Source organism: Delphinus delphis, chromosome 21, assembly GCF_949987515.2.
Source record: "Delphinus delphis chromosome 21, mDelDel1.2, whole genome shotgun sequence".
Classification (NCBI taxonomy): Eukaryota; Metazoa; Chordata; class Mammalia; order Artiodactyla; family Delphinidae; genus Delphinus; species Delphinus delphis.
The window spans coordinates 28,840,513-28,866,792 of NC_082703.1; the positions used below are offsets into that span (position 1 = coordinate 28,840,513).

Here is a 26,280-nt window from a genome sequence, read left to right on the forward strand (position 1 = left end):
TGGTTAAGAATCCGCCTGCCAATGCAGGGGACATGGGCTTGAGCCCTGGTCCGGGAAGATCCCACATGCCACAGAGCAACTAAGTCTGTGCGTCACAACTACTGAGCCTGCACTCTAGGGCCCGTGAGACACAACTACTGAGCCCGTGTGCCACAACTACTGAAGCCTGCGCGCCTAGAGCCCGTGCTCCGCGAGAAGAGAAGCCACCGCGATGAGAAGCCGACGCGCCGCAACGAAGAGTAGCCCCCGCTCGTCACAACTAGAGAAAGCCCACGTGCTGTGCAGCACCAAAGACCCAACGCAGCCAAAAATAAGTAAATAAAATAAATAAATTAAAAAAATAAGATCAGATAAGCAGATACATTTACTCTTGTAAAGGGCCTTGTACTCAGAGTGAGATGTGACGCCATTGGAGTGAAATGATCTAATTTAAGTCTAAATAGTACGACTCTGGCTTCTATGCTGAGTATTGAAATTGGAGGCTCAGGATTTTGGCAAGGAGATGATCTAAGGGGCTTTGACAGTAACATCACTTCATCCGTGTGAGACATGGGATGTTAGGGGTGGAGGTGATGAGAAGGGGTCAGACTTTGGATACATGTGGAAGGTTGAGTTGATAGGATGTGTCAATGGATTGTACACGAAATTAATAAACAGAAACCCCATGACGCCCTGCAATGATAGCAGAGCCCAGCAGGAAGAAGAGGGACTCCTTTTCTTTCCTGGCAGGGACTCAGCCAGGGACAAGCCATGGACTCTGTTGAGATAGCCCTCCCAATTCCGCTTTCCCTCTATAAAAGCCATTCTCCCTTGTTTGCCCCGAGGGGACTTGCACGTGACCCGCTGTGGTTGCCCACGTGGAATTGCAATTTTCTGCTGATCCTGAGTAAACCCCTCTTTCTGGAGAAATATCTGGCAGCCTTCTTGTTTCAGGTCACAGTTGGATGTGTGGGGCATGAGAAAAAATTAGAGAGTCAAAAATGATGAAAATGCTTTTGACCTGAGCAAGTACAGAATTGCCATTAACAAATGAAGCTGTGGAAGAAGTAGGTTTGGGAGAGAAGATCAGTAGTTTAGTTGTTTTCTTTTATCATGGTAAAATATATGTAAGAAAAATTTGCCATTTTAACCATGTTCAAGTGTTCAGTTTTGTGGCAGTATTCAGTGTTGTACAACTATCGCTGCTATTTCCAAAACAGTTTCCTCAATCCAAACTAAAACTCTGTACTCATTAAGCAGTAACTCCGGGTTCCCACCCCACCCCCAGACCCTGGTCGCTTCTGATCTACTTCCTGTCTCCATGAACTTACTTATTCTAGATATTTTAGAAGTAGAATTACACAATATTTGTCCTTTTATGTCTGGCTTTTTTCTCTTAGGCGTAATGTTTTCAAGCGTCATCCATGTTGTATATATCAGAACTTCATTCGTTTTTATGGCTGAGTAATATTTCATTGTATGTATGTGCCAAATTTAGTTTATCCATTTACCTCTTGATGGACACTTGGGTTGTTTTCACCTTTTAGCTCCTGTGAGTAATGCTCTTGTGAAAATTCACATACAAGTATATGAGTCCTTGTTTTCAATTCTTTTTGATGTATTCCAGGAGTAAATTTGCTGGTCGTATCGTAATTCTGTGTTTAACTTTTTGAGGAAGCACCAAATGTTTTCTACAGTGGCTGCATCATTTTATATTCCAGCCTGCAGCTTATGAGGCTTCCAGCTTCACACCATCATCAACACTTGTTGTTTTGGGAGGCTTTCTTTTTTGGTTGTTGTTTTTGTTGTTGGAACCATCCTGGTAGCTAGAAAGTGGTATCCCATTAGGTTTAGGTTTGAATTTCCCTAATGACTACTGGTTTTCATGTGCTGTGGGCCATTTGCTTATCTTCTTTGGAGAAATGTCTATTCAAGTTAAATTTGTATATAGTGTAAGGCAAAGATCCAGTTTTATTCTTTTGTATGTGGATATCTAGTTCTCTCAGCATCATTTGTCAAAGAGACTATTCTTTATCCATTAATAGTCTTGGCAACCTTGTAAAAAATCAGTTGACCATGGATGTGAGGGTTTATTTCCAGAGTTTCAATTCTGTTTTCATTTCTATCCTTATGACAGTACCATACACTTTGAATACTGTAGTTTTGTCGTAAGTTTTGTTTGTACGGATTGATTTATTTTTATTTATTTTTGGCTGCGTTGGGTCTTCGTTGCTGCGTGCAGGCTCTCTCTATTTGCGGCGAGTGGGGGCTACTCTTCGTTGCGGTATGTGGGCTTCTTATTGCGGTGGCTCCTCTTGTTGCGGAGCACGGGCTGTAGGCGTGTGGGCTCAGTAGTTGTGGCTCGTGGGCTCTAGAGCGCAGGCTCAGTGGTTGTGGCACACAGGCTTAGTTGCTCTGCGGCATGTGGGATCTTTCCCCACCAGGGCTGGAACTCGCGTCCCCTGCACTGGCAGGAGGATTCTTAAGCACTGTGCCACCAGGGAAGTCCCTGTAAGTAAGTTTTGAAATTAGAAAGTGTGAGACCTCCATCTTTGTGGTTCCCTTTCAAGATTGTTTTGACTACTTGGGTTTCCTTGGAATTCCATGTGAATTTTAGGATGGATTTTTCCATTTCTACAAAAATTACCATTGGAATTTTTATAGAGATTATATTGAATCTGCTTTGGCAAGTATTGTCATCTAAATAATATTAAGTCTTCCAATTCATGAACACAGGCTGTCTTTCCATTTATTTAGGTCATCTTTAATTTTTTCAGCAATTTTCAAAAAAATTTTCAGTGTACAAGGCTTGCATCTTCTTTATTAAATTATTCCTAAGTATTTTATTCTTTTTGATGCTATACAAATGGAATTGGTTTCTTAGTTTCCTTTTCAGATTTGTCATGACTAATTATAGAAATACAACTAAGTTTTGTGCCTTTTTTTTGTTTCCTGCAACTTTCCTAAATTCATTCGTTCTAACAGTTTTGCTGGATTCTTTAGAGTCTTCTGCATGTAAGATCTTCTCATCTGTGACCAGAGGTAGTTTTATTTCTTCCTTTCCCATTTGCATGGCTTTTCTTTCTTTTTCTTGCTTGATTGCCTGACTAGAGCAGTGGCTTGGGTTTGGACACGTCCCATTTGAGATCCTTATTGGCCCTCCTGACAGAGGAGTCAGATAGACAGTAGAGTCTTTTTGAGTCAGGGCACCAAGGAGTAGCTCTGAGCTGGAGATGTGGAACTGGGACTGCTCGGCGTGTTGCTGCTGTATAAAGCCCAGAGGTCGTGTGAGAGGCCACGTGGGGAGTGAGTGTAGGTAAAGAAGAGAAGCAGCCTGAGGCTCAGGCACGGAGACGAAGCCTAGTGATGCCCAAGTCAGGAGAACTTCCTCTTCCCATTCCCCTTCATCCCTTCGCTCTAGAAATGAGTGTTCCCCACGGATGAAACCTTACAGGTGTCCTTGGATGGTTCCCCAGAAGAAAGTAAGTGCCCTGGAATGGCCTCCTTCTGGGTTTTACTTGGATGTGGCCACACCACTGGGCCTGTGTAGTCATTGTTCCAGGGTGACACTGAAGCCAGACTCGTACTCAGTGATGAGACTCCTCCGTGAAGGTTTTGTCTCCAGACTCAACCCAGGGAGCTGTGCTCATGTTCCGCTCGGCCCCGAAACAGAGGAGCGCGGACACAGGATGATCCAGAGGGTTACCTAGGGATAGGGCAGCGTCATCCATTGTTGGGTGGCTCGTGTGCCACTTGTGAGAGGGCTTCCTCTGAGTATCTTTTTCATTCGTCTTACCTCTTCCTCCACGCTCCCTCAATACACCCATGGGGCTCACAGGCCCTTCAGTCCCACGTGTCCCCAGGTCCTCTGGGTCTCTTTGGTTCCTCTTCATTCATGCACAGGACCATTCAGGGCACCGACGCGTGTGCCGTGGTGGGTTCGTGGTTATACCAAGCAGCTGGATGCATTCGAAGTACATCGTATGAGCTGAAAGAGTGTATGAATGATGTGTGTTCACATTTGTTTTTTAAATAAACAACATTTGGCTTAATATATACCAAATTATTGATATTAAATGATTGTCATTTCTGGCTGGTGGAACTAGGGGGGAATTTATATATCTAATTACATATTTTTAAAGCATTTAATTCTTTGCCATCAGCATGCATTTCTTATATAAGTAAAAAGTACGTTTAAACTTTTCTTTTTAAAAATTTACATTTCCAGTTAATGGGAGATGCCAGCACATAAATAAGCAGTCCCATTATCTGTGCTTTTGTGTGGAAGGAGTTAAAGAATTTCCTTGACTCAGGTACACACATTACTGTGTACCTATGTCCAAGACAAGAAAATGGTTGCCTAGAAGCCTCAGGAAAAATGGTTTCTAAGCCTGCAAGAAAAGTGCCTTTCTTACCCTCTCCTTCCTTGGAAGTTTATTCACAGTTGGGCACTTTTGGAGGTCTGCTAGCCAACTGGTAGAACGAACTTCAGGAGGGAAACTTTTTTTCTCTTCCACCTCACATCCTGGATTATTTTGGGTTGGTTTGGGGATAGTGTCTGAGTTTCTATCTCTTGGGCTATTTTTTTTCCAGGAATATAAAGTTTTTTTCTTTTGATATATGCTTAAATGTTTACTTTTAAGTGATGTAACTTTTCAGAAAACATATTAAAGTTTATTTCTGTGGGAAAAATATTTTTTATATTTTTGACTGTTTTTTGTTCCTTCTCTTTTGACATCTCTAGCCAACAAGAACATTAGTCATGACAAGCATGCCATCTGAGTAAGTACTCATTGTTTTGATAACTTTCTACTCAATATAAAATTTTAGAGTTTTTGTTCATATACTGTGCTGCTGTGCTCTTGGGCAGCTCATACCTCTGTGCTGTATTGCTGTTACTCTATATAATTAGTATTGGAGTTAGAAGATCACTGGAAATAAAAGAGTTAAATGACTGTGAACAGTTCAGCCCTGAAGACCTCTTGAGTGGTTTGGACAGCATTTAGAGGCGTTATAGTATTTGCTGTTCCTCTTGTTGTCTCGTACCTATTGGCTCTGCCTGTCCACCATCCCCACCCCATGAAGGCCCCGTAAGTGGAGCCTCACTGGTGGAAGCATTTCCCTTAAAGGTCTTAAAGAAACGCTTTGGTGGTAAGCTTTCTGCCGCTGCGTTAAAGCAGCTGTGTGCACATCTTGTGGGAGCGTTCACAGCTTGCTGGCGTGCTCTTATCACCATCCTTAAACTTTTAGCACGATATAGCACATCCAACAAAAATACAGTGCCATATTCTTTGCAACAGATTTTTGAATTCTCGTTCAAATGGGAAAACTGTGTTTTTTATATCTATCTGAGGTTTTAGGGCTTTAAGACATTTATCAAAACATTGGGGCATCTCAGTGAAAAACAGGCTGCAAAAAGAGTGCACGCTTCCAACACTTTCTGTAGTGGGATCCCTTTCCACCTGTGGCATGAAGCTAAAAGGGCTGGTTGTTCAAACCACATTATCTGGTGAAAAAGGAGCACACTCACAATTTCTGTTAATGTCTTGTGAAATATATTGGTCATCCTAACTAGTCCAGTACAGAAATGAATATTGAATACAGGTCTAGCTTTTTTTTTTTTTTTTTTTTTTTTTTTTGCAGTACGCGGGCCTCTCACTGCTGTGGCCTCTCCCGTTGCGGAGCACAGGCTCCGGACGCGCAGGCTCAGCGGCCATGGCTCACGGGCCCCAGCCACTCCGCGGCATGTGGGATCTTCCCGAACCGGGGCATGAACCCCGGTGTCCCCTGCATCGGCAGGCAGACTCTCAACCACTGCGCCACCAGGGAAGCCCTGGGTCTAGCATTTTTAAAAGTCTATATTTTTGCCCCAAATTAAAAACAGTGATAACTAGTTATTTTCCCAGTTGAAGGTTTGAAAATCAAACTCTTCATTTAGGCCATCTCCTCTTTTTTATTCTTTCTTGCCCCACATATACTTCTTGTCTGAAGGTAAGAACAAGACCTAGACACGTTCTGAGGCCATATTGAGTAGCCGTGTCTTGAAAAGATCCTTGTTATTGATTAGCACATCTGCAAACAGCCAGCAGCTCCCAGACTTGGAATGAGAAAATCATAGATGTGCAGCAACGAGCGAGGTTTCTGAAGAGCATCTGGGTTAGAGGTTTTCACTTCTTTTTGTTTTTTTCTTTGCCTTTTGTCCCCCCAGTTTAATATTTTCCACAACCCCAATAAGCACAGATCCTCTGGTTGAAGTGGTGATGGGACCCAGCCTTGACCCATCCATCTTCTGTACCCTGGGGATCCCTGAGAACTTCTCACCAGAGTAGAGGTCAAGCCTTTCATTTCACAAGTGGAGAAACGGGTCCTTGTGATTGGCAAACCCAAGTTCGTTGGTGTTAAAAATAAGAAATGCCGGGGGATGGGGGATTGTCAGAGACGGTCTGCACAAGCATGGACAAACCTGCCTCCTTCCCTTTGGAGGATAATTTTTGGAGAAGAGAGAAGTTTATTTCTTAACTCGCTGTGCACGTCATAGTGTGGCTCAGAAAGCCTACATATTGTTTGTGTTTCATCGGGGATTTCCAAAACTTGCCTGGAGACCGAGGGAGAGGAAAAGTAGAGGGTTGTTTGGGAAGGAAGTTAGAGAGGAAGAATATTTAAAGAGAAAAAAAGCGTTCTTAAGGCATTAGTGGAATGAAAGACCAGAAGATAAACACGGGTGAGCTTTGTGAAATTTGCCCTGAGATTTGATCCGATGACTTAATAAAAAGGACCCCTTTTTCCCCCTCTTAGTAGAAAAGCGATGTGTTTGACTCTCGGCAAATGTTATATTTTCGAAATAAAATGAGTGGGAAGCTTGGTCCTGACCATGCACAAATTGGTTCAAACGGGACACAGAAGTAAATAATTGCTGTGGTGTCTGGGCAGGTGTCAGGAGGTCTGGTGTGGGATACTGGCCTGCCCCACCCCAGGCACTTGGGGAAACCCCTGGTAGCCTTGGGGCCACCGTTTTCTCAGCCATTAGAATAGGTGGTTGGAGTTGAGATCTGAAATTTTTTATTTCCCCACATTTCAAGTCATCGACGGCAAAGAAATTGACATGAGCACCATAGCCGACATCAATGTAGAATTCTTCCGGTTTTTTACATTTTAATTCATTGCCATCACCTCGATGTTTCTGCTCAGGAAGCACATCCATTGCGTTGGTTTTTCTTCCTATTTGGCAGAAAGCAGAACGTGGTCAACCAGGTTGTGGATAAACTGAAGGGCTTCTCCTTGGCCGGGGAGGCGTGTGGCTGCCCCACGCACGTGCTCGCCAGGAAGCCCCGCCGCACCCAGAACGTGCTGCGGGGCATCGCAAGCGGCTGCTGGATTCTCTCCTTCGAACGGGTAAGCCGCTGCATCAGCGAAGTACGCTTTTGGGTTAGTGTCCTGAAACAGGGCGTCCCATGGCTTTGGTCAGGCTGAGTGGTGGCCCTGCATCTGTGTTATCACGCCTTCTGTCCTCCTGCTCCGGCCCCTCTGGCTCTCCTCACCTCCAGCCACTGCTGGTCCCCAGGAGGACGGGCAGGTAGCCTTCCAGATATAGACCTGGCAGCCACGGGCAGAAATAAGATAGGGCAGACTTGGCCTGAAAACGCCCAGTGTGTGTTCTCACAGTCAAATGCACTTTCTTCCGTTTTTGACCAAGAAATAATGTGACCTATGTTAATGATGGTTTAAAAAGCCAAAAGAATTCAATGATTGTTTTCACAGATGGATTTACTTAGGGTGAAACATGTTCATTTAATCCTGTTTGGGTATGTTTTATCTTATGCATATCTGTCTTTAACATTACTTGCCCTTATTTCTCTGCATTAAATGTAGGGTTTTGGGGTTTTGGGTTTTTTTTTTTTTTTTTTTTTTTTTTTTGTGGTACGTGGGCCTCTCACCGCTGCAGCCTCTCCCGTTGCGGAGCACAGGCTCCGGACGCGCAGGCTCAGCGGCCATGGCTCACGGGGCCCAGCCGCTCCACGGCATGTGGGATCTTCCCGGACCGGGGCACGAACCAGTGTCCCCTGCATCGGCAGGCAGACTCTCAACCACTGTGCCACCAGGGAAGCCCTGTGGGGGGTGGGGGGGGGTAATCATTGTTTTCATTATTCTTGAAATTGAAATTGTTTGTTACTCTTTCTGTTTTTACTTTGATACCCAACCTGTGGTCACTCCAAAGCGTTGCTGTCTGAGGGTAGCATCATTTGTTACTTGTGTTTCCATTTTGCATCTGCTAAGTACACACCCTCCCTTCTTCTTCCCCTAAGCATGGTGTTATATTAATACTGTGTTAATTTAAACTGGTAGAATTATAATACACAAACAAACTGTAGATATATTTTCAAGAACAGCGGTGGTCTTTTTCCCTTATCGTGATTTAACCCTGCATCGGTCAGTACAAGAGGTTTAGGACATTAGTGCTTAGAGTCATGAAGTGGAGAAGGCTGCAGTTCCCCCCAGAAGTCCTATTTGCATTGGCGGCAATTGGGAATTACCTTACCTAATTGAGTCTGAGTACCGATCCACATTTATTTGTATGAACTGTCATTAATAACTCCAGCTTCCGTGAATAAGTATCCTGTTTGCTTTCTCTCCAGTTCACAGTGTCTCTGTCTGTTTATCAGTCACCTCTTCCTTCCCTGGTGTCTCAGAGGGAGAGATGTTCTTTATATTTTATGAGGCCAGGCAGCTGTACTTGATTCTGTGCCCAGCCTGTTCTCCTGGAATGTAGAGCCAGCAGGGAGGTCAGACATGAGGGCCAGCGTTTACTGCTGCCAGGCGTGGAGGCCGCTGCCTGGGTGCCCCCTGTGTTTCTGCTCCGTGTCCTGCCAATGTTCTCCCACTAATCACACATAGAAATGGAGCCAGGTGCACATTTAACTTCTGGTAACCATATGTGGAATTAACCACTCTCTGTGGGATTAACCACTATCTGTGAGCAAAGCAGGAAGTAAAACATGTTATTTGATAAAATTCCAGTGCTCAGACAAGACTCCCCGCCTGGGCCTTCCTGCCCTGAGGGAGGAGCCTTGCCCACATGACGTAAGTGAATGGATTAAGTGCAATAAGGCAAGAAAACGAAATAAAAGGCATTTAGGTTAGAGGGGAAGAGGTGAGACTACCTCTGTTCTTAGACAGTATGATTGCTTATGTAGACAGTTGCAAGAAATCTATACCAAAAAGCTCTCAGAACTAATAAGTGAGTTCAGCAAATTGTCAGGAAACAAGGATACAGTAATACAAGGTCAACAATGAGGTATTTATGTACAAATCTAACATCAAAAGATGTGCAGGATCTGTGTGCTGGAAACAACAAAACACTGATTTCAAACAACAGAGAGACATACCGTGCGCATGGATTGGAAGACTCGGTATGGTTAAAATGCCATTCCTCCCCAAAATGATTTGCAGATTTAACACATTCCCACTCACACTCACAGGAGAATTCTTTGATGATATAGACAAGCTGACTCTAAGATGTGTATATGGAGAAAAAGGAACAGAGTAGATGAAACAGTTTTGAAAGAGAAGGACAGAGCTGGAGGCATATGCCCCCTGCCCCTGGCTTCCAGGGACAGGAGCTGCCTCCCCTCATCTGGAAGGTGGCGGAGCTGGGAGTGGTGACCCCTTCTGGAAGGGGACCCTGTCCCCTTGGAGAGCCTTCAGCCAGCCTGACCAGCCAGAGAGAAGAGTTGCAGACTAGAGAGCCCAGCTGAACGGGGTTGGGGAGAGGCTCTGACTAGCAGGGTTGGCTGGTCTTTGTGTGGAACACAGGAAACCCCATCCACCCCTCTACCCAGGTGTCCCCCCACCCTTGTTCCTTGTGCCCATCCTTTCCTAGTGGCCTCTCCAGGCGACACCCTAAAGTAAGCTCCTCTTCAGGGAGAAGGTCACACGGAGGCTCCCATCTGAGCAGTCATCCCCCGCTCTTGTCTTTCCCGGTATTTATTTCCTCAGCCTGGCCCAGACTCTGGATTCAGGGATACTCACCTCTGCATGGAACCCTTAGACCCGCCCGCATCTCCACTTCTCCACCCGAGGTGGTGAGTCACAGAGCTGGGCCTGCCCGAGGGAATCAGAGCCTCCTGTGCAGACTCAGAGCCCGGGCACTCCTCCGGCTGCAGTGGGAACAAAGCAGCTTTCGCAGAAGCTGCTGCCCTCCCCACTTCTGACCTTGGCCCGGGGAGCTGGGGAGGGGCTGGTGGCAGCGCAGCCTCTGCATTGACCTCCCAGCAGGCAAAGGTGGTCCCGGGCTCCCCACACACACACCCCAGTGCAGGTCGCAGGCCCCGTGGCGTTCCGGCGGCCCCTGCTCTTTCTTCCCTCACTTTACTTTGCAGAACAGTGTGTGAGACTCAGCTCAGGCCTGTGCAGGCAGGAAATTCTCCCTTCCGTCATCCAGGAGAGGTGGGCTGTGGGACGTGACCCCCTCTGGGGCATCAGGCGGTGTAAACCTGCCACCCCCAGCTCCTGACCCAGTCTCACTCCTGCGCTCTGGTGTGCTTGGGCCTTGGCCCAGGCTCCCGGCCTGAGATGGTGACTAAGTTCAGGGGCTGCAGGAAGCTGTTTGCTCTGTTTGGGGGCAGCAGGTGTGTAGGGAGCCGGGTCCTAGTCTCCATTTATGAGAAACAGAGAGATTTAGGGGCCCGCAGGTCACTGAACCCACGCTTCTGCAGGCTAAGCTGGATGTGTGCGGGACTGCGGTCCAGGGGGTGGGCGGTCTGAGTCCACTCGCAGGCTGCAAAGGTCGCTCTGTCCCTGGACCTCGCTCTGTCCTTTCTCCCCCTCCTGGCTTCACTGGCCGCAGGGTCTCCCTGCAGCTCTGCCATCCTCACCCGTCCTGGGGCAGAAATGAGGAGTAGCAGCCTGGGGGCACAGCGGCAAGCGGAAGGCCCGGGAAGGACCAGGCCCGGAGAGCACAGGCCCGCCTGGGCGTCCTGCAGAGGGGCCCACAGAGACCAGGAGCGCCCCAGGAGGAGGGTGACAGCCACTGCCATCCAGGGCAAGCATCCAGCCATCTACTCGCCTCTCCGATTGTCTCCAGTCTTCCCACTCGGCCCAGAGATGGGGCCACGTGAAGGTGTCCTTGGCTTCATCCTGCTTCCACTTCCCCACCCTGGGATTTTTATACACACAGCCTCAAGGAACAGGAGCCGGCGGAGAGAGGACCTACCTGCCGACTCATAACCGACGTCCAGACGGATAGAACCATGGGGAGAAATGTGTGCTTCATTAGTAACTAACGAAAGGAGAGCACTTTTCCCGCAGCAAACGGCAACAGGAAAATAAGACGCAGTTATCGGCAAAGTAATACTAAAATAACACCCCGCACATTGCATATGGGGTACCAGGTGGTCCAGGCTTCCTGATGTCAGTTTGGAGATAGTGGCAAACATCCTAAAAGTTTCCATGGCCTTTGACTTCATAATTCTACATTCGGTCATTTATCTTAACAAGATCATTAAAGATTTACTTATAGTATGTTCATCCCAGCATTGCAATAGAGGAAAAAAGGAAAGCGACTGTCTGATTGGAGGTTCGTTTCTTTTCTGCTGTAATGAAAATTTTCAATAGGGAATTGCTGAAGTAAATTATTGTGTATCCATCTAGATGGCGGAGTACTGCACAGCCCTTAAAAGTCACGTAGAAGAACATTTGACTAGAAAGAAAAATGCTCTTTGAACATTAAAAAAGGTTATAAAAGTAGTGAGTATTATGTAATCTCAATTTTGGTTTTTTCTTTTAATATAGGTGTGTACTTGCATACATAAAACGATAAAAAGACTGAGGATATATTCCAAAATGTTAATAATAATGGTTATCTGTGGATGGTGGAGTAAAGTAATTGTAATTCTTCTCTTTGGTTTTCCTGTAAGTTCCAAATTTTCTATATTACTTGTGTATGGCTTTCGAATAATAAATAAAATTTAAAAGAAAACAAAAAAGTAGTTGGAGGTATAACACTACCTGATCTTAAGGTATCCTTTGACACTTCAGTAATCAAGACGATGTGGTCTCAGCAAAAGGACAGACATAATGGAACAGACGGAGAGTCCAGAAATACACCCAGGCAAACGGCCACTGGTTTTGATGAACATGCAAAGGCCATTCGGTGGAGAAGGGACAGTCTTTTCAACAAATGGCGCTGGAGCAACTGGACATCTATATACAAAAAAATTAACCTATAACCTTATGCTCTGCACAGAACTTACGTCAAACTGGATCACAGACTAAAATGTAAAATGATCAAACTCTTAGAAGTAAACCATAGGATAAAAATCTTCATGACCTTGGTTTACACGAAAAGTCCTTAGATACAACACCAAAAGCATGATGTGTAAGAGAAAAGATTAATGTTATACTTCATCAAAATTAAAAATTGTTACTCTGTGAAGAATATTATGAAAGGACCAGGAGAAAATACTCGCAAATCTCATCTGACAAAGCACTTACATCCAGAATATATAAGCTCTCACAACTCAAAAATAAGAACACAAACTACCCAGACAAAGGGTGGTTCTGTTTAGGGACTCCTATATATTTCCACAGCACCCTGGGCCTCCAGGTGTTGGGCTGTTGGCGTTCCCAGACGGGTCCTGTAAGGTCGGCACTGCAGACCCCGACTTAGAGCCCCCAGACGTTATACCAGGACAGAATCCCTAAGCAGGAATGGTGTCTTTGAGGAATAGCAAGAAGGTCGGATTGGGGCACACCGAGAGAAAAAGTAGCAGAAGATGAGGTGGGACCGCCAGATCGTGACGGGAACGGTGGTAAAGTGCTTGTGTCCTATTCCTTGTATCGTGATAAGACATGGGAAGGTTTCTATCCTGGGAGTGACGTGATCTGACTTGTGTTTCTCAGCGGACGTGGCTGCTGTGTGGAGAGCTCCCTGCAGGGGAGCAGGATGGCATCAGGGAACCCGCTGGCAGCTGCTGCGGTCAGTATTCCAGTGGGAGAGACTGCAGCTCGGAGTGGGTGGCAGGAGGGGTAGCGGTGGCAAGACGCGCTCTGATTTGGATGCTCTTGTGACGGTCGAGGTCAAAGGCTTTCTCATGGGTGGGCTGCAGGTTGTAAGGGCAGAGGAGTGGGATAATCCCGGGGTTGTTGACTTGGACGACCACATAACAGTTGGTAAGAAGATGACTTAGCAAACATCCATAATGATTTAGAGGGGTGCGTGTGGAGGCTTCTCTTTCCTCCTACGCACCCAGGCAGACGTCACGGAGCTGTGAGAGGCACCAGCGCAGGGCCGAGCCATCCACCCAGCAGCAGGCATCACCGGATCCGCAAATCTGGCATGAGTGGCCCTGCAGTTTGACACGGCGGCTGCCCCTGTTCCCCCCTGACTCCCTGCAGCTGAGTACCAGTGACGGTAGCCCCAGGAGCCACCGTGTCACCCATGGGACCCTTGCCGGATAGTCAGCCCACTCGGCCAATTTTCCTAAATAACACAAGGTAGCAGCACCTTGAATAATTTCTTCTGCTTCAGGATCCATGGGACTGTATTAGTTTTCTGTGGCTGCTATAACAAATTTTTCAGAGGCTAAAAAAAAAAACCACCCCACAAATCTATTTTCTTACAGTTTCAGAGGTCAGTAATCTGAAATAGGTTTCTGGAGGCTCTAGGAGAACAGTTGTTCCCTGCCCTTTCCAGCTTCTGGAGGCCACCCATGTCCCTGGGCTCGTGTCCCCTTCCAGCGATTAGGTCATGACCTCTGCTTCCGTAGCCAAATCTGTGATTTCCCGCTTTCGTCTTCCACTTATTGGGACCCTCGTGGTCTCATGGAGCCCACCTGGATAACCCAGAGCATCTCCCATCTCGAGGTCGTTAACTTCATCGCATCTGTAAAGTGCCTGTCACCGCGGAAGGAAACACATTCACAGATCCTGGGGACCCGCCTGTGGACAGCTGTGGGTGCCGTTATCCTGCCTTCTCCCCCATGCACAAATGCATTAATTCTATAAAGGCCATGTAACACTGTTTATTGTGTCCCCGGCTGATGACTTTTAATTGATTTGAGTTCTGTAAGGACAGGCTTTCTAAAAGTTTAGGAAGACACAGAAGGAGGAAGGTGTGTGAAGAGTAGAGCTTGGCGTGACGTGTCTGCAAGCCAAGGAGCCCGAGATTCCTGGCAGCTCCAGGAAGGAGGCCTAGACCACCTTATCCCTCAGAGCACCCCCCCCACCGCCCCAGCAGGGACCCTTCACATAAAATTCCCACGCCTTCACATAAAATTCCTAGTCCTCAGAATGGGCTTAGGTCCTTGTAAGTAAGGAGACAGACTGTTCAGAAACAGAGCACGTTGAGAAAAATTGAAAAGGAAACGTTTACAGAACCTAGGGGTAAGACAGGAATAAAGACACAGACCTACTAGAGAATGGACTTGAGGACACGGGGAGGGGGAACGGTAAGCTGGGACGAAGTGAGAGAGTGGCATGGACATACATACACTACCAAACGTAAAATAGATAGCTAGTGGGAAGCAGCCACATAGCACGTGACCACCTAGAGGGATGGGATAGGGAGGGACAGGGAGATGCAAGAGGGAGGCGATATGGGGATATATGTATATGTATAGCTTGTTCACTTTGTTATAAAGCAGAAAATAACACACCATTGTAAAGCAATTATACTCCAATAAAGATGTAAAAAAAAAAAAGAATAGAGTAGGTTGCCCTGGGCCTCCAACCGTCCCCAGTCTGTTCACGTCCTTCCTGACGCGGTGCTCACCGGCGGTGCTGGCCCGGAGCGAGGCTGACCTGCTGGGGCGGGGGCTGGGGGGTGGGTGGCAGGGGAGGGTGTGGACCCCCCAGGACAGGAGCAAGGGCAGGACTGGGGCGGGGCTGTCATAGTGCTGAGCCAGGAGCCTTCCTAACACTAGTGCAGGAAAGCATTCAAGTGGTGATTTTAAACACCGCGTTCTCCTTCCCAGTATAGTGATTTCAGACGGTGGCAAAGCAGCTGCCTCAAGATCTTAAGAGTGGTGTGCCCCTTGCTAGGGCGCTAATTAAGCCCCGGGCTCTTCTGTAAGGCCCGACTTCTGACAGGCCCTATGTTCTGTCTGTCTAGTATCTTGTACATCCAGTGCCTTCTACTAAGAAGACAGGAATCAGCAGGTAGCTGTTCAGAGAGAAAGAATGGGATGACAAGGCCCTTACATGATTGCACTGAAAGCACACATCCGCACACGTGTAAACCCATACGTGCTTGCTCTGTGTGGAGGTTCCCGTATATTTCCATTATGTCATCATCATTTTCCACATATAAATCGGCAGTGCGTTTACCTTATTTTGAAATAGAGGAAGACCCATAGAACTGTAACACGATGTCCAGGCCTCCAGTGTTTTATCAGTTGCAATAAAAATAATAATAATTCAGTACGGGACAGTTAAATGGTGAGCCGCCTGGCTGCCCCGGGATTTGGGGATTTAAAGTCAATCCATCCCCACGTAAAACGGGAAGAGACTCCGCTGAGCTGCCCGGGTGGCGGGCACCTTCCCACAGGGCAGCCTTAGGTGAGAAGCTCCATCTCACTGAGCCGCAGCTCCTCATCTGGGCAGTGGACCTAGAGACGGGATGCCCTTCACAGGATTGTGTGAAAGCTAAGAGTTAAGGGTGTGTGGTGCTCTTCCCGGTGATGGGCAAAAGTAAGAACCTAACGTATGTTAGCCTTACAACAGAAATAACTTACTAATCCCCTGCAAGAGCTGTAAATACCACTTCTTACATCCTGTCCCCGTGGTCTTATGTACGGAAAGAACGTATTAACCCTAAAATTGACAAAAGACACTTGCTCTGGACCAGTGAACCCTTGGCCGTGGACCCGTCCATTCATTGCATGGCCGGTCCTGGGGAACACCCACAAAAGCTTGTAAACGCTGTTGGTGCTCATAGGAGAAGGGGCTCCGGGGCCCCTTTATTGAGGAAGGGGTTGTGAGAGAAGGCTGGAACAGGGGTGGTCTGGTGGACAAAGGGAGGAGCATCTGCGTCTGGCCTTTGGGGACCCAAGAACAGACTCTTTCCTGATCCTGAGGATTTCGGTGTATTTGAGTTGCCGCTTCTCCTACGGCCACCGTGGTACTGATTTTCATATATTGTTATTTTAAGCTTCTCCAGAACCATCAGATCCTAGTACTCCAAGTGAGAGCTCTCAGAGTTTAAGGATACTTTGGGGATTTGTGTCTCTCAATGAAAACAGCTTACCAACGATGCCCAAACGCTCACTATTCGTGAAAAGCACCGACCCCTGGGAAATCAAGAAGCACAGGATGCACTGTGGCTTAAAGAAGAATGCCTGGTCATGTAACTGTGATGACTCAAAGGTTTCCTCTTGTGGGCATGACGTGTTCATTGACACTAATATAGATTATTGCCTTAAAAAACCTGTAGAAATGAACTGAATCCCTTTCCCTGTTCAGCTCCATCTTAAATAAGACAGACATCCTCGCTGCTTCTTGAATGGCCTCCTCCATTAATTTTCTAAACAAAATCAATCGGACAAACATGATAAACTATTTTGAGAGACAGAAGTTGCCCCTGCCGCTTACAAAGCCACACCAGCTAGTTTCTAAGGCTTAGTGCACAGTTTAAGACTCATCTGCAGCTTGTTCACGACTTTGGACAGGAGCTTCACAGGCGGCAGCTTCTTTTAGGGTCAAGGTTTGAAGACTCCACACACTTACTTGAAGGGTCATGTTGCCTTTGTGCAAAAGGAGTGACTCTCGCCCTGTGGTCTGCCTCCTTTTTCCTTGTCCCCAGCGCAGTTTGGGGGGTTCTTAAAATACTCCTCTTGGCGAGCGCCATGGACTTGCCTCCAAGAAAAGCATTGCTGGGAATGCTTTTATTCCAGGGTTTGTGTGGTATTCTCTGGAAATTTTTTGTGAGGGAGAATTCTAGCAGCTCTTCAAAATTAGTTGTATGTGGTCCAGTTAGTCATAGCCAAAAAATCATGATGATTTTATAACACAATTTGGTTTGAATTTTTACTTAATCTGGGGTGTGTGTGTGTGAGTGTGTGTGTGTGTGTGTGTGTGTGTGTGAGTGAGTGTGAGTGAAAACTCTGTTGGCGATTTCTACTTGTTTACAGTTCCCACTTCCATTGTTAACTCTGCTGTTTTCAGCAAAGAGAATAACTTGTGCTCTTCCTGCTTCGTGACTGAGTTGTCTATCAGAAACAGAAATTAGGCCTGTGTCCTGTTCACAGGAGACAGGAAGAAAAACAGAGAAATCGGTTTGACCAAAGTGTCCCTTTAGACTGAAGTGTGTTTGTTGTTTTTTGTTCAAGCGTGGGCTCTTCGAATTCTTTAGCAGAATTGTCTCACTTTCACTTGTTTGGTGTCTGCCACACTCCTGCTGACTCACCTGTGATTCCGCTCTGCCTACTTGCCACCTCTCTGCAGGGAGGGGAGGGGCCCTGTCACGTCTTCTCCCCTCTGCTCCCAGTACCTGTAGCTCTGTCCCCCTGTCAGAGCCCCGCAGAGGAGTGACTCAGCCTCTATGTTCAGCTCTAAAGGTGTTGACTCTGACTGCTTTTGAAGAAGGCTTGGTAGAGGGTCTTAAAAGCTAAATCACCTGTAAATGCAAGTCCAGGGCTTAGAAGCTAACTCAGTTCTGCAGCCACGTTTCAAGGCAGTGAACTCAACAGGAGAACAGAAAAACACTTTATAATCAAGTGTTTCATAAATCAAAACATGATGTCATAGTGGGTCAATTGTCTTGAAATAATGTGATTCGGTTTTGGCTTTCTCACACTGAACTCAGTAAGCAGTGAGTTTGATAAGACGTATTGTATGTTATTGGTGTGAGCACGGAATAAAACAACCGAATTAGAATGAAACAGTTCCTGCAGCCCATGCCTGTCGTGTTGCTCTGAAGAATGCTTAGTCACCCTCCTAAAATTACAGCCAGTGGTAGAACCAGACTGGAATCTGGGGTTTTCACTGGTGTTCTGGTACATCCCTGCCCTCCTGGGACTGTTCAGAAGGAATCGTCTTGAAACTATTTTCTCTCTTTTTTTTTTTAAACCTTAAGTTGGCATATTAACTTTGAATAATTTTGAGACAGAATGTACTTTATACACCACACTTGTCACCAGGGTTTGTGAGCTGTTTTCTTAAGTTCTCCAGCAAACATTTATTGGCTGCAACCACATGCTGGGCGTTGATGACATAAGATCTCCAGCCTGGGCCTTTGAATCTTCATTGCCTTAATTCAAGTTATTTTCACTCTCCCGCAGATTATACCTCGATGAAGTACTTATACTTTAAAAAACGTTTTCACATCCACTGTCTCCAGGACCCTGTGAGATAGTAAACATTGTTCTGTTTAGTGGTGGAGACACTGGGAAGAATAGCTCACCTGACTTGGATGTGAATCTTTGAAACAGGCTTGATAAAGGTATTACCCTAGGCACTGGCTATAACAGGCATCTCAAAGTGCACCTCATTTCAAATTTTTCATTATTAAAATGACGGATTCTGTTTGTGGACAGACACAGAGCCTGCCGTCCTCTGCTCCTTTCACTTGCGGTGGTTCCTGGAAGGTGCCCAAGACCCTTCTCTGTGCACCCTGGGGCCACAGGAAGTAGTGGATCTGTAGGAATCCTGCACCTGCTCTGCCATCCCGTCATCCCAGCCAGACCTGGGGTACTCTTTCCACCCGGGAGGTGCTGTGCTTTCCCAGCTCCATAGGCTCAGCACTGAGGACAGATAGGAAAAAGTGATTTGCCTAGAAAGTCCGGGGCTTGCGTGTTGCCCTTCTTGAGAACACTTGGAAAGTTGTGTGGACAGGACTGTGTCACCTTGGAGTGACCCGTGCTGGAGTTTAAGGGGTGAAAGTCATCTTTGGGGGGAGGAGGCTGTGAAGTCCTGGAACGCAGCCATTGACTGTGTTATGAGTGAAGTTCCACCATCATTTTGGAATTCGTAGCTTCACATCGATAATTGGTTCTTCCGCTGTACGAAGGTGCTGGATAGGTCCCACAGCTGAGGCTGCAGGAGACAAAGCCCTGGGCGCTTAGTTAGGACGCAGAGGACAGGCCTTTGGCTTCATAGGTCATGGCCAGGAGCTTGGGAAGCCACCGGGGTATTTTAACGAGAGGACGGCGGGCTTTTCTGTCTCTGGCTTCGTGTAAAGAATGGATTGCAGGGAGGCAAGAGCAGAGGGACCTGAAGCAGGCAGTTAACGATCGTCCAGGTGAGAAAGCACGATGGCCGTGACCGGGATCAGTTTGGTGCACTTTCTAGGAAGATCTGACAGGGTTGGACAACATAGGTGTGTGGAAATAGAGAAGTCAGGGTGCCTCCTGCCTAAATATTTGACTTGAGCAGCTGTAAGTGATTGAGAATTCTGTAGGGTAGGCAGTGGTACCAGTTACTGAGATGGGGAATACTGGGGAAGAAAAATGTTTGCAGGGCTTGGGGTACGATAAAAATCTTCTGGGTTATACGTATTAGGTTTGCGATTTCTATTAAACAACCACATAGAGATATCACATCAAATTGTATAAAATATAAATACCAAATTATATTTTCTGTAATTCAGTATTTATTTGTTTGTTTATTCAGGGCAAAGGTTAGGGCTGTAAATATCCAGTTGGGAACCATTAGCACATAGGTGGTATTTAAGCTGTGGCACCTGCGGAGTGAGGAGGGCAGTGAGCTTAGGACTGGGCCCCGGGTGGTGCCAACTGCTGGGGAGAAGGAAGAAGAGCCAGCAAGTGAAACCAAGAAGGATCAGGTGGTGGCAGAGGGGGACCACCAGGAGGACTGATTCTCAGCAAAATAGGAACCGTCTCAGGAAGCAGAGCGCGTTCAGCGGTGCTGAAGTCCACTGAAAGGCGAAGAGGGCAAGGACAGAGAAATGACCATTAGGTTTGACCAGATGGATGTGGTCAGAGACCTTAGAAGCATCAGGCTTAATGATAAGGAGGGTTTAAGAGTTAATAGTGAGAAAAGAAGTGGGAACAGTGAGTGTAGAACTGTCTCTGCACCTCCTGGCATCTGGACGGGGCAGCATGAAATGTGACTCAAGCCTCGTAGCATGGCACATTGAAAGACAGCATTCCTGGGGCCTGACAATTTGGTTTTGTTATGATGAATTGGAATTGGTCTGGTGAAGCACCTGAATCTATTGGCTTTAGCAGGGGAAAAAAAATACTAGACTAAGGTTGTGTATGTTAAAGCAGAAGTTTCCGTATTTGGCAAACAGTGTAAATGCACGAGGCTACACATGAGAAAACCCAGTGATTCCCTTCGTGCGGGGCTTGTTGCTGCCCATCCTTTTCAAAATACGGCCTTCAGGGGTCTCACTGTTTCTGATTTGTTTTGTTTAACTAGGGGCAGCTAAGTAGAAATGCCAGTTCTTAACTTTTCTTAACTTCAAATTATCTCTTCCTCGCTTTATGCTTGAGAATTCTAGGACCTCAACTTAGTCCATGTGGAATTGAATTGCAAATTCAAAGTTCATTTTTAGAAAAAAACTTCAGTTATACCTAAAGGTACATATTTATTATTTAACATTTGCAACTTTGTGTTGGATTCCTAAACTTTCACCTGTGTTTCTGGCATCCCAGTGAAGCAGTGCTCTCCTTAAACAGCAGCACAGGGTATCTTACCTTCAGGTTCTCATCAGAAAATGCAACCATGATTTCATTCTCTGGAACTTTTCGAAAATTAGGTTCAGCTCTCCATCATTGAGACTATCTGTCGGTGACCTTGGGGACATTGTTAACTGTGCATTCTTTTAGGTTTCTAAGCTCTATTCCTGAGTTACAATAGATTGCCACAGAACATCATACTTGAGCTCTGTTCATCCCTGCACAAGTACCCTCTGTGAATTGGGCTTTAGTGGAAATATTAGGTTTTTGAAGAGAGAGGATGCAAGAAATACTGGATTTTAAAAAACTATTGTATGTTTTTCAAAACTGTAATTGACAACATTTTGCTACCTGATACTTTTTTTTTTTTTTTTTTTGCTGTACGCGGGCCCCCCACCACCGTGGCCTCTCCCGTCGTGGAGCACAGGCTTCGGACTCGCAGGCCCAGCCGCTCCGCGGCATGTGGGGTCCTCCTGGACCGGGGCACAAACCTGTGTCCCCTGCATCGGCAGGCAGACCCCCAACCACTGCACCACCAGGGAAGCCCCTACCTGATACTTTTTATGTATGATCCACACAATGTGTTTCTCCTAAAATTCATTGCCCTGGAAGGTTCTCTACAGAAAACCTTTTAGGCTCTTTTTTTTTAACTGGAGAATAAGAAATACGTAACTGAAAGTGATTTTGTCAGGCTTCCCTGGTGGCGCAGTGGTTAAGAATCCGCCTGCGAATGCAGGGGACACGGGTTCGAGCCCTGGTCCGGGAAGATCCCACATGCCGTGGAGCAACTAAGCCCGTGAGCCACAACTGCTGAGCCCGTGAGCCACAACTACTGAAGCCTGCACGCCTAGAGCCCGTGCTCCGCAACAAGAGAAGCCACCATGATGAGAAGCCCGCGCACCTCAACGAAGAGTAGCCCCTGCTCACCACAACTGGAGAAAGCCCGTGTACAGCAACGAACACCCAGTGCAGCCAAAAAAATAAATAAATAAAATAAAGTTATTTTTTAAAAAAAGAAAAAAAGTGATTTTGTCAACTGAAATAGCAGCTTGCCTTAGATGCCTGATAGATCTACTTCTTAGTTCTTTTAAATTGGTCCTTGATCTTTTGCAAGAACAAATATCCTGTGCTTGAATAATAAAGTTCTGCATAACCTAATAATTTATCAAACACTGGTGGTTCTCAGGGAGTTCACAGACTTGAGACATCAGCCTTGACACATAAATGCAGTTGTGTGATCTCTGGTCGTGGGCTCTCGTGACGCTGGGGCAGAATGAAGTGCTTCCGTCCTTCACGTGGTCCATCCTGCCTTCCTTGCAGGCTGCCTGCTATGTGCCATATCGCACACCATTGGAGAGGGTCCTTCAGTGAATAGAGAAGCACGTCTCCACTGAACTTTGTTCCCTATAACTCTTTTATTTTGGTTTTGTTGGATGATAGCAAAACAAGAAAGACCAGTATACAAGCATTAATATTATGCACAGGACTTTTTTCCTTTTAGGCATTTCTAATATTTGTGGATGTCTATCGAAGTAGAACACTTATTTCAACTGTTAAACTGTGGACAGTATTTTTTGGTAGTAAAACTCATGTAGAACAAAAAACAAAAAAACCCCAAAAACAAAACAAAAAGAAAACCTTGCGTAGAGACAGCCATACCCTCCTTAGCACAAGGGACGAGGGTGAAACAGAGATGGTTTGAAACATTAAAGCAGCCCCTTTTTAGCAGACACTGGTTATTTATTTAGTGATTAGAAGCTCTTTGAGGGCAGAGGCTGTGCCTGTCTTTACTTATGTGGCCCAGGACTCAGGATGGGACGTGGAACATAGCACTTTCTAGTTGAATCAATGTGTGAGTAGATGACTAAACATAGTGTTATTTCTTCTAAATATCTTGGAATTTATTCTTGCCTCTGATGAGCTAAAAATGTCATTTAAAAATACTATACATCATTATAAATTATAGAAGTGTCCATGTAGTTCATGTGTTTCTCATTAAAATTCATGAAGATAAGATGACCTGATGCTCATTTAAGAAAAAAATCTTTATAACTCAAATTCACATAAAGAACAAACAACAGAGATTGCTGTTAGTAGCCATAATATTTGGTTTATTGTCAGGGATGGTCATAATAATTTCTACTTTGTTTTCACAGCGAAGTGATGTTTCTGCTATTTATTTTAGTTACATTGGAATGTGTTATATTTATTTCTCTGTTTTCATTTTGATAGGAAAAGTGGAGCTCGTGTTATTTATGAAGATGTTTGGACTTCACATTTAGCTACACTGGTGGAATGCTGGGTCACCCTGCTCTCTACTTAGCAGGATGTAAAAAGTAGCTAACCATGAGCAGTGAAGCTCTGAAATCCAAGAGTCATCCGTTTTCATTTCTGCAGCCTGAAAAGATGGAGTAAAGCATAAGCGGAACAAGTCTAACTTGAATGCCTGCGTGTGTTATAGCCAGACTTGTTTGTAAGAAGGTACACATCAACATGTAGCTTCTTTTTCCTCTTACCATCTGGTGTTTTGTCTCTAAGTTAATATCTCTTAAAAAGAGAGAAGAATTCGTAACTACTTATTCTTAGTACTTTATTGCTTATTTTGTCCGTCTTGGTTAAATACACTGTGTTAAGTTCTGGGTTTCCTTCTGTGCTCCCCTCACCCCCTTTTCGGAGACAGCTGGAGCAGTGCTTTTTAAACCTTAATAACACGTGAATCACTTGGGGTTCTTACTGAAACGCAGATTCTGATTCAGTGGGTCTGGGTCTCGGGTTCTTCATCTGCTCCCAGCTCCCAGGTGCTGCTGGTCCCAGGACCACGTAGGGAGGGGCCGGCGCCCAGTGAGCATGTCTGCGGGTGGAGATGGTGCTGCTTCCAGAAGATGCTAGTCACGTAGAAAAGTTAAAGAGGTGGGGCCGTCTTGTCAGGAGACTTACCTACGCTCAGCTTGTCAGTATAACAGTCCTTTGTGGAAACCGAGACTTGAACAGTTCTGATAAATTGCTCATGATCACAGCGCTTGAACATGGTGGATTTGGGGTTTGAATTCAGCTTTCCTCCATTCGTAGCCCACAGCCTTTCTGGCATCTACTTCCAGAGATAGCCTAGGGGATATTTTGATTTTTGCTGCCTTAAACTTCGATATACTCATTCTGTGACTGCACACCACCTTGTGTGTTTTTTTGTTTTGTTTTGTTTTGTTTTGCGGTACACGGGCCTCTCACTGTTGTGGCCTCTCCCGTTGCGGAGCACAGGCTCCAGACGTGCAGGCTCAGCGGCCATGGCTCACGGGCCCAGCCGCTCCGCGGCATGTAGGATCCTCCCGGACCGGGGCACGAACCTGCGTCCACTGCATTGGCAGGCGGACTCCCAACCACTGCGCCACCAGGGAAGCCCACCTTGTGTGTTTTTAAAAGATTAATGGCTAAGAGAGTGAATTTTGGTGCCAGCCTTGCCACTCCCCAGCTGTGTGACGAGGAAGGCAGTGAGTGTCCAGTGAGCACTAAGTTGATATGGATTTACTAATATTAGTAGGCAAGACTTTTTGACACCCGTCACTAGTCTTCATTCAAATCATAATGCATGTGAACCTTGAAAGCACGATGCCAAGTGAAAGAAGCCAAAAGATCACATACTGTGGGGTCTCTTTCCTATGATGGATCTGGAAGAGGAAGATCCTTGGACAGAGGCCGATAGTAGTTACCGGGGTGGACCGGAGAGCAGGTTGAGGAGTAATCACTTAATGGGTACGGGGTGTATTCCTGGGCTGACGCAATAGTTTCAAAACTAGAAGGAGGTAGTGGTTGCACAACATGGTGAATAAACTAAATGCCACTGAGCCATACACTTTAAAAGGGTTACTTGTGTATTATGTGAATTTCTCCTGAATTTTAAAAATCACGTGGAAAATTGCCTCATTGAGGGAGACTACTGACTTTGTATTTTTAAAATGACTTGATGGCATTATAGAACGCATTTCTTGGTGTTCTGAGAAGTGTTGGAAATACTTATTTTGGAACAAACATCGTTACCTTGAAACTTTGCCAGTTCACGTTGGTCCTTCTGGGAGACTAGACCTCCTCTGCTTTCTGGCTCCACAGTGTTCAGGACTTAAGCACCCTATTGTATGGTTATTAAAAGTTATACTTTTGATAGCCCCAATATTTTCTCCTGAAGCTTAACCTAGAATCAACTTTATTGCCACAGCAATTTCATTAACTACACAGATATTTTTGTAATCTGTGATGATGTATAATGTTTTCATGTGACAAAAAGGTTAACTGACTTCTTGTCACAAAACTGTGAAGAGATGGACATTGCTTTAACCCAGTGGCCTGAGTTCTGTGTTCTTAACCAGTACATTATACTGTCTGTTTGTGGAAGAAACACAAAGATTGCTATTCTCCCTCTAGAAAAAGTCGAAACAATGGACCTATTAGCAAATTCTCTTAAAGTTTTGTTGTTTGAGAGAATCAATTACTCTCATAACTGAGGCAAAGAGTCTATGAGGTCTGACAGGAAAAATATAATTTAATTTTTATAATTCTGTTGTTAGCTAAAAGTAGCAAAGAAATTAGTGAGGACCATTTTTACTACTCTTGGATAGGAAAGAAGGAATTTGCAAATGCTGAATATATGTTTCTATACCTCCACAGACTCTCACAACCAAGTTTTTTACCCCAGTTGTTGTGGGGAAGGGTGGAAGGGCAGAGGGTGATGAAGGCAAGCCCAATCTCTTTTCAATGAGTAAAGGAGAAAATAATGTGTACTTTCAATCTGTTTGAAATTAACAGGATTCCCATTGGTTAAATCTGTGTCACAAGTTTCTAACCATCAGATTTGAATTTTAATCGCTCAGTTGGCATTTTATACAATATGAAGTCTTCTGTATGCAAAGAATATTGTTGACTTTTCCCACAAAGGAGCCCCCCACCATTGTTTTCTTTAGCTGCTACGTTCTCACTAGTATTCTTAGTACCAAAACTGCAGTTGAATTTAACAATTATATATGGTAGGTGGTATGGTCTGGAGACAAGTCCAAAAATAATGGTTGGTTAGCCTGGCTATTTAGAAACTTGGAATAAACAATATTACAATTACAGTAAGACATTGTGAATGTTAATAAATGGTTTCAACACGATTAGTAATACTCTCAAGTAAGTTCAATCAGCTTCCTATTGAATTTGTAATTATCAACACCAGCAGTGAATCATCATCATTCAGTTTTTTAAGTGCAACCTAAAATCCCTCTTACAGGTTGCTTTCTGCTTATCCTGATCTTCTCATATCACTTGTACATGGAAATAACTGTTGTTTTCCCTCTCTTTAATTTTTTTTTTGAGAAACCAGAAATTAAGGGTACCTTGTTTAGTGTTTTTGCTTATTAAATGCTCTGTGAATAAATTAATTTTTAAGACAGCTGAAGAACATTTCTTGGGAAAATTTCTCAAAATATTAAGAAGTAAAAGTGAATGTTAAAGAAAAAAATTAATTTGATTGGTTCTGATCCAGAAAGTGGCATTTAGTTCTTTTGATCCTTCAGAATGTTCTAATTATTCTATAGAGAGTTGAAGAACCTAATAAAAGCTTGTGACAGTTAGCCAGCACCAGTACTAAATAACAATAGACCATTTTTTACTTAAACAAACAAACAAAAAAGCCTTGTGC

General features: G+C 45.3%; 1 protein-coding gene across 1 annotated transcript in view; it reads left to right on the forward strand.

Moving 5' to 3' along the window:
- Positions 1 to 26,280, forward strand: part of MCPH1 (microcephalin 1) — a 229,417-nt gene that overhangs the window by 68,298 nt on the left and 134,839 nt on the right. The window contains 2 exon segments of the mRNA XM_060001202.2: positions 4,724 to 4,761; positions 7,209 to 7,371. Of these exon segments, the coding sequence (XP_059857185.2) occupies positions 4,724 to 4,761; positions 7,209 to 7,371 (201 nt within the window).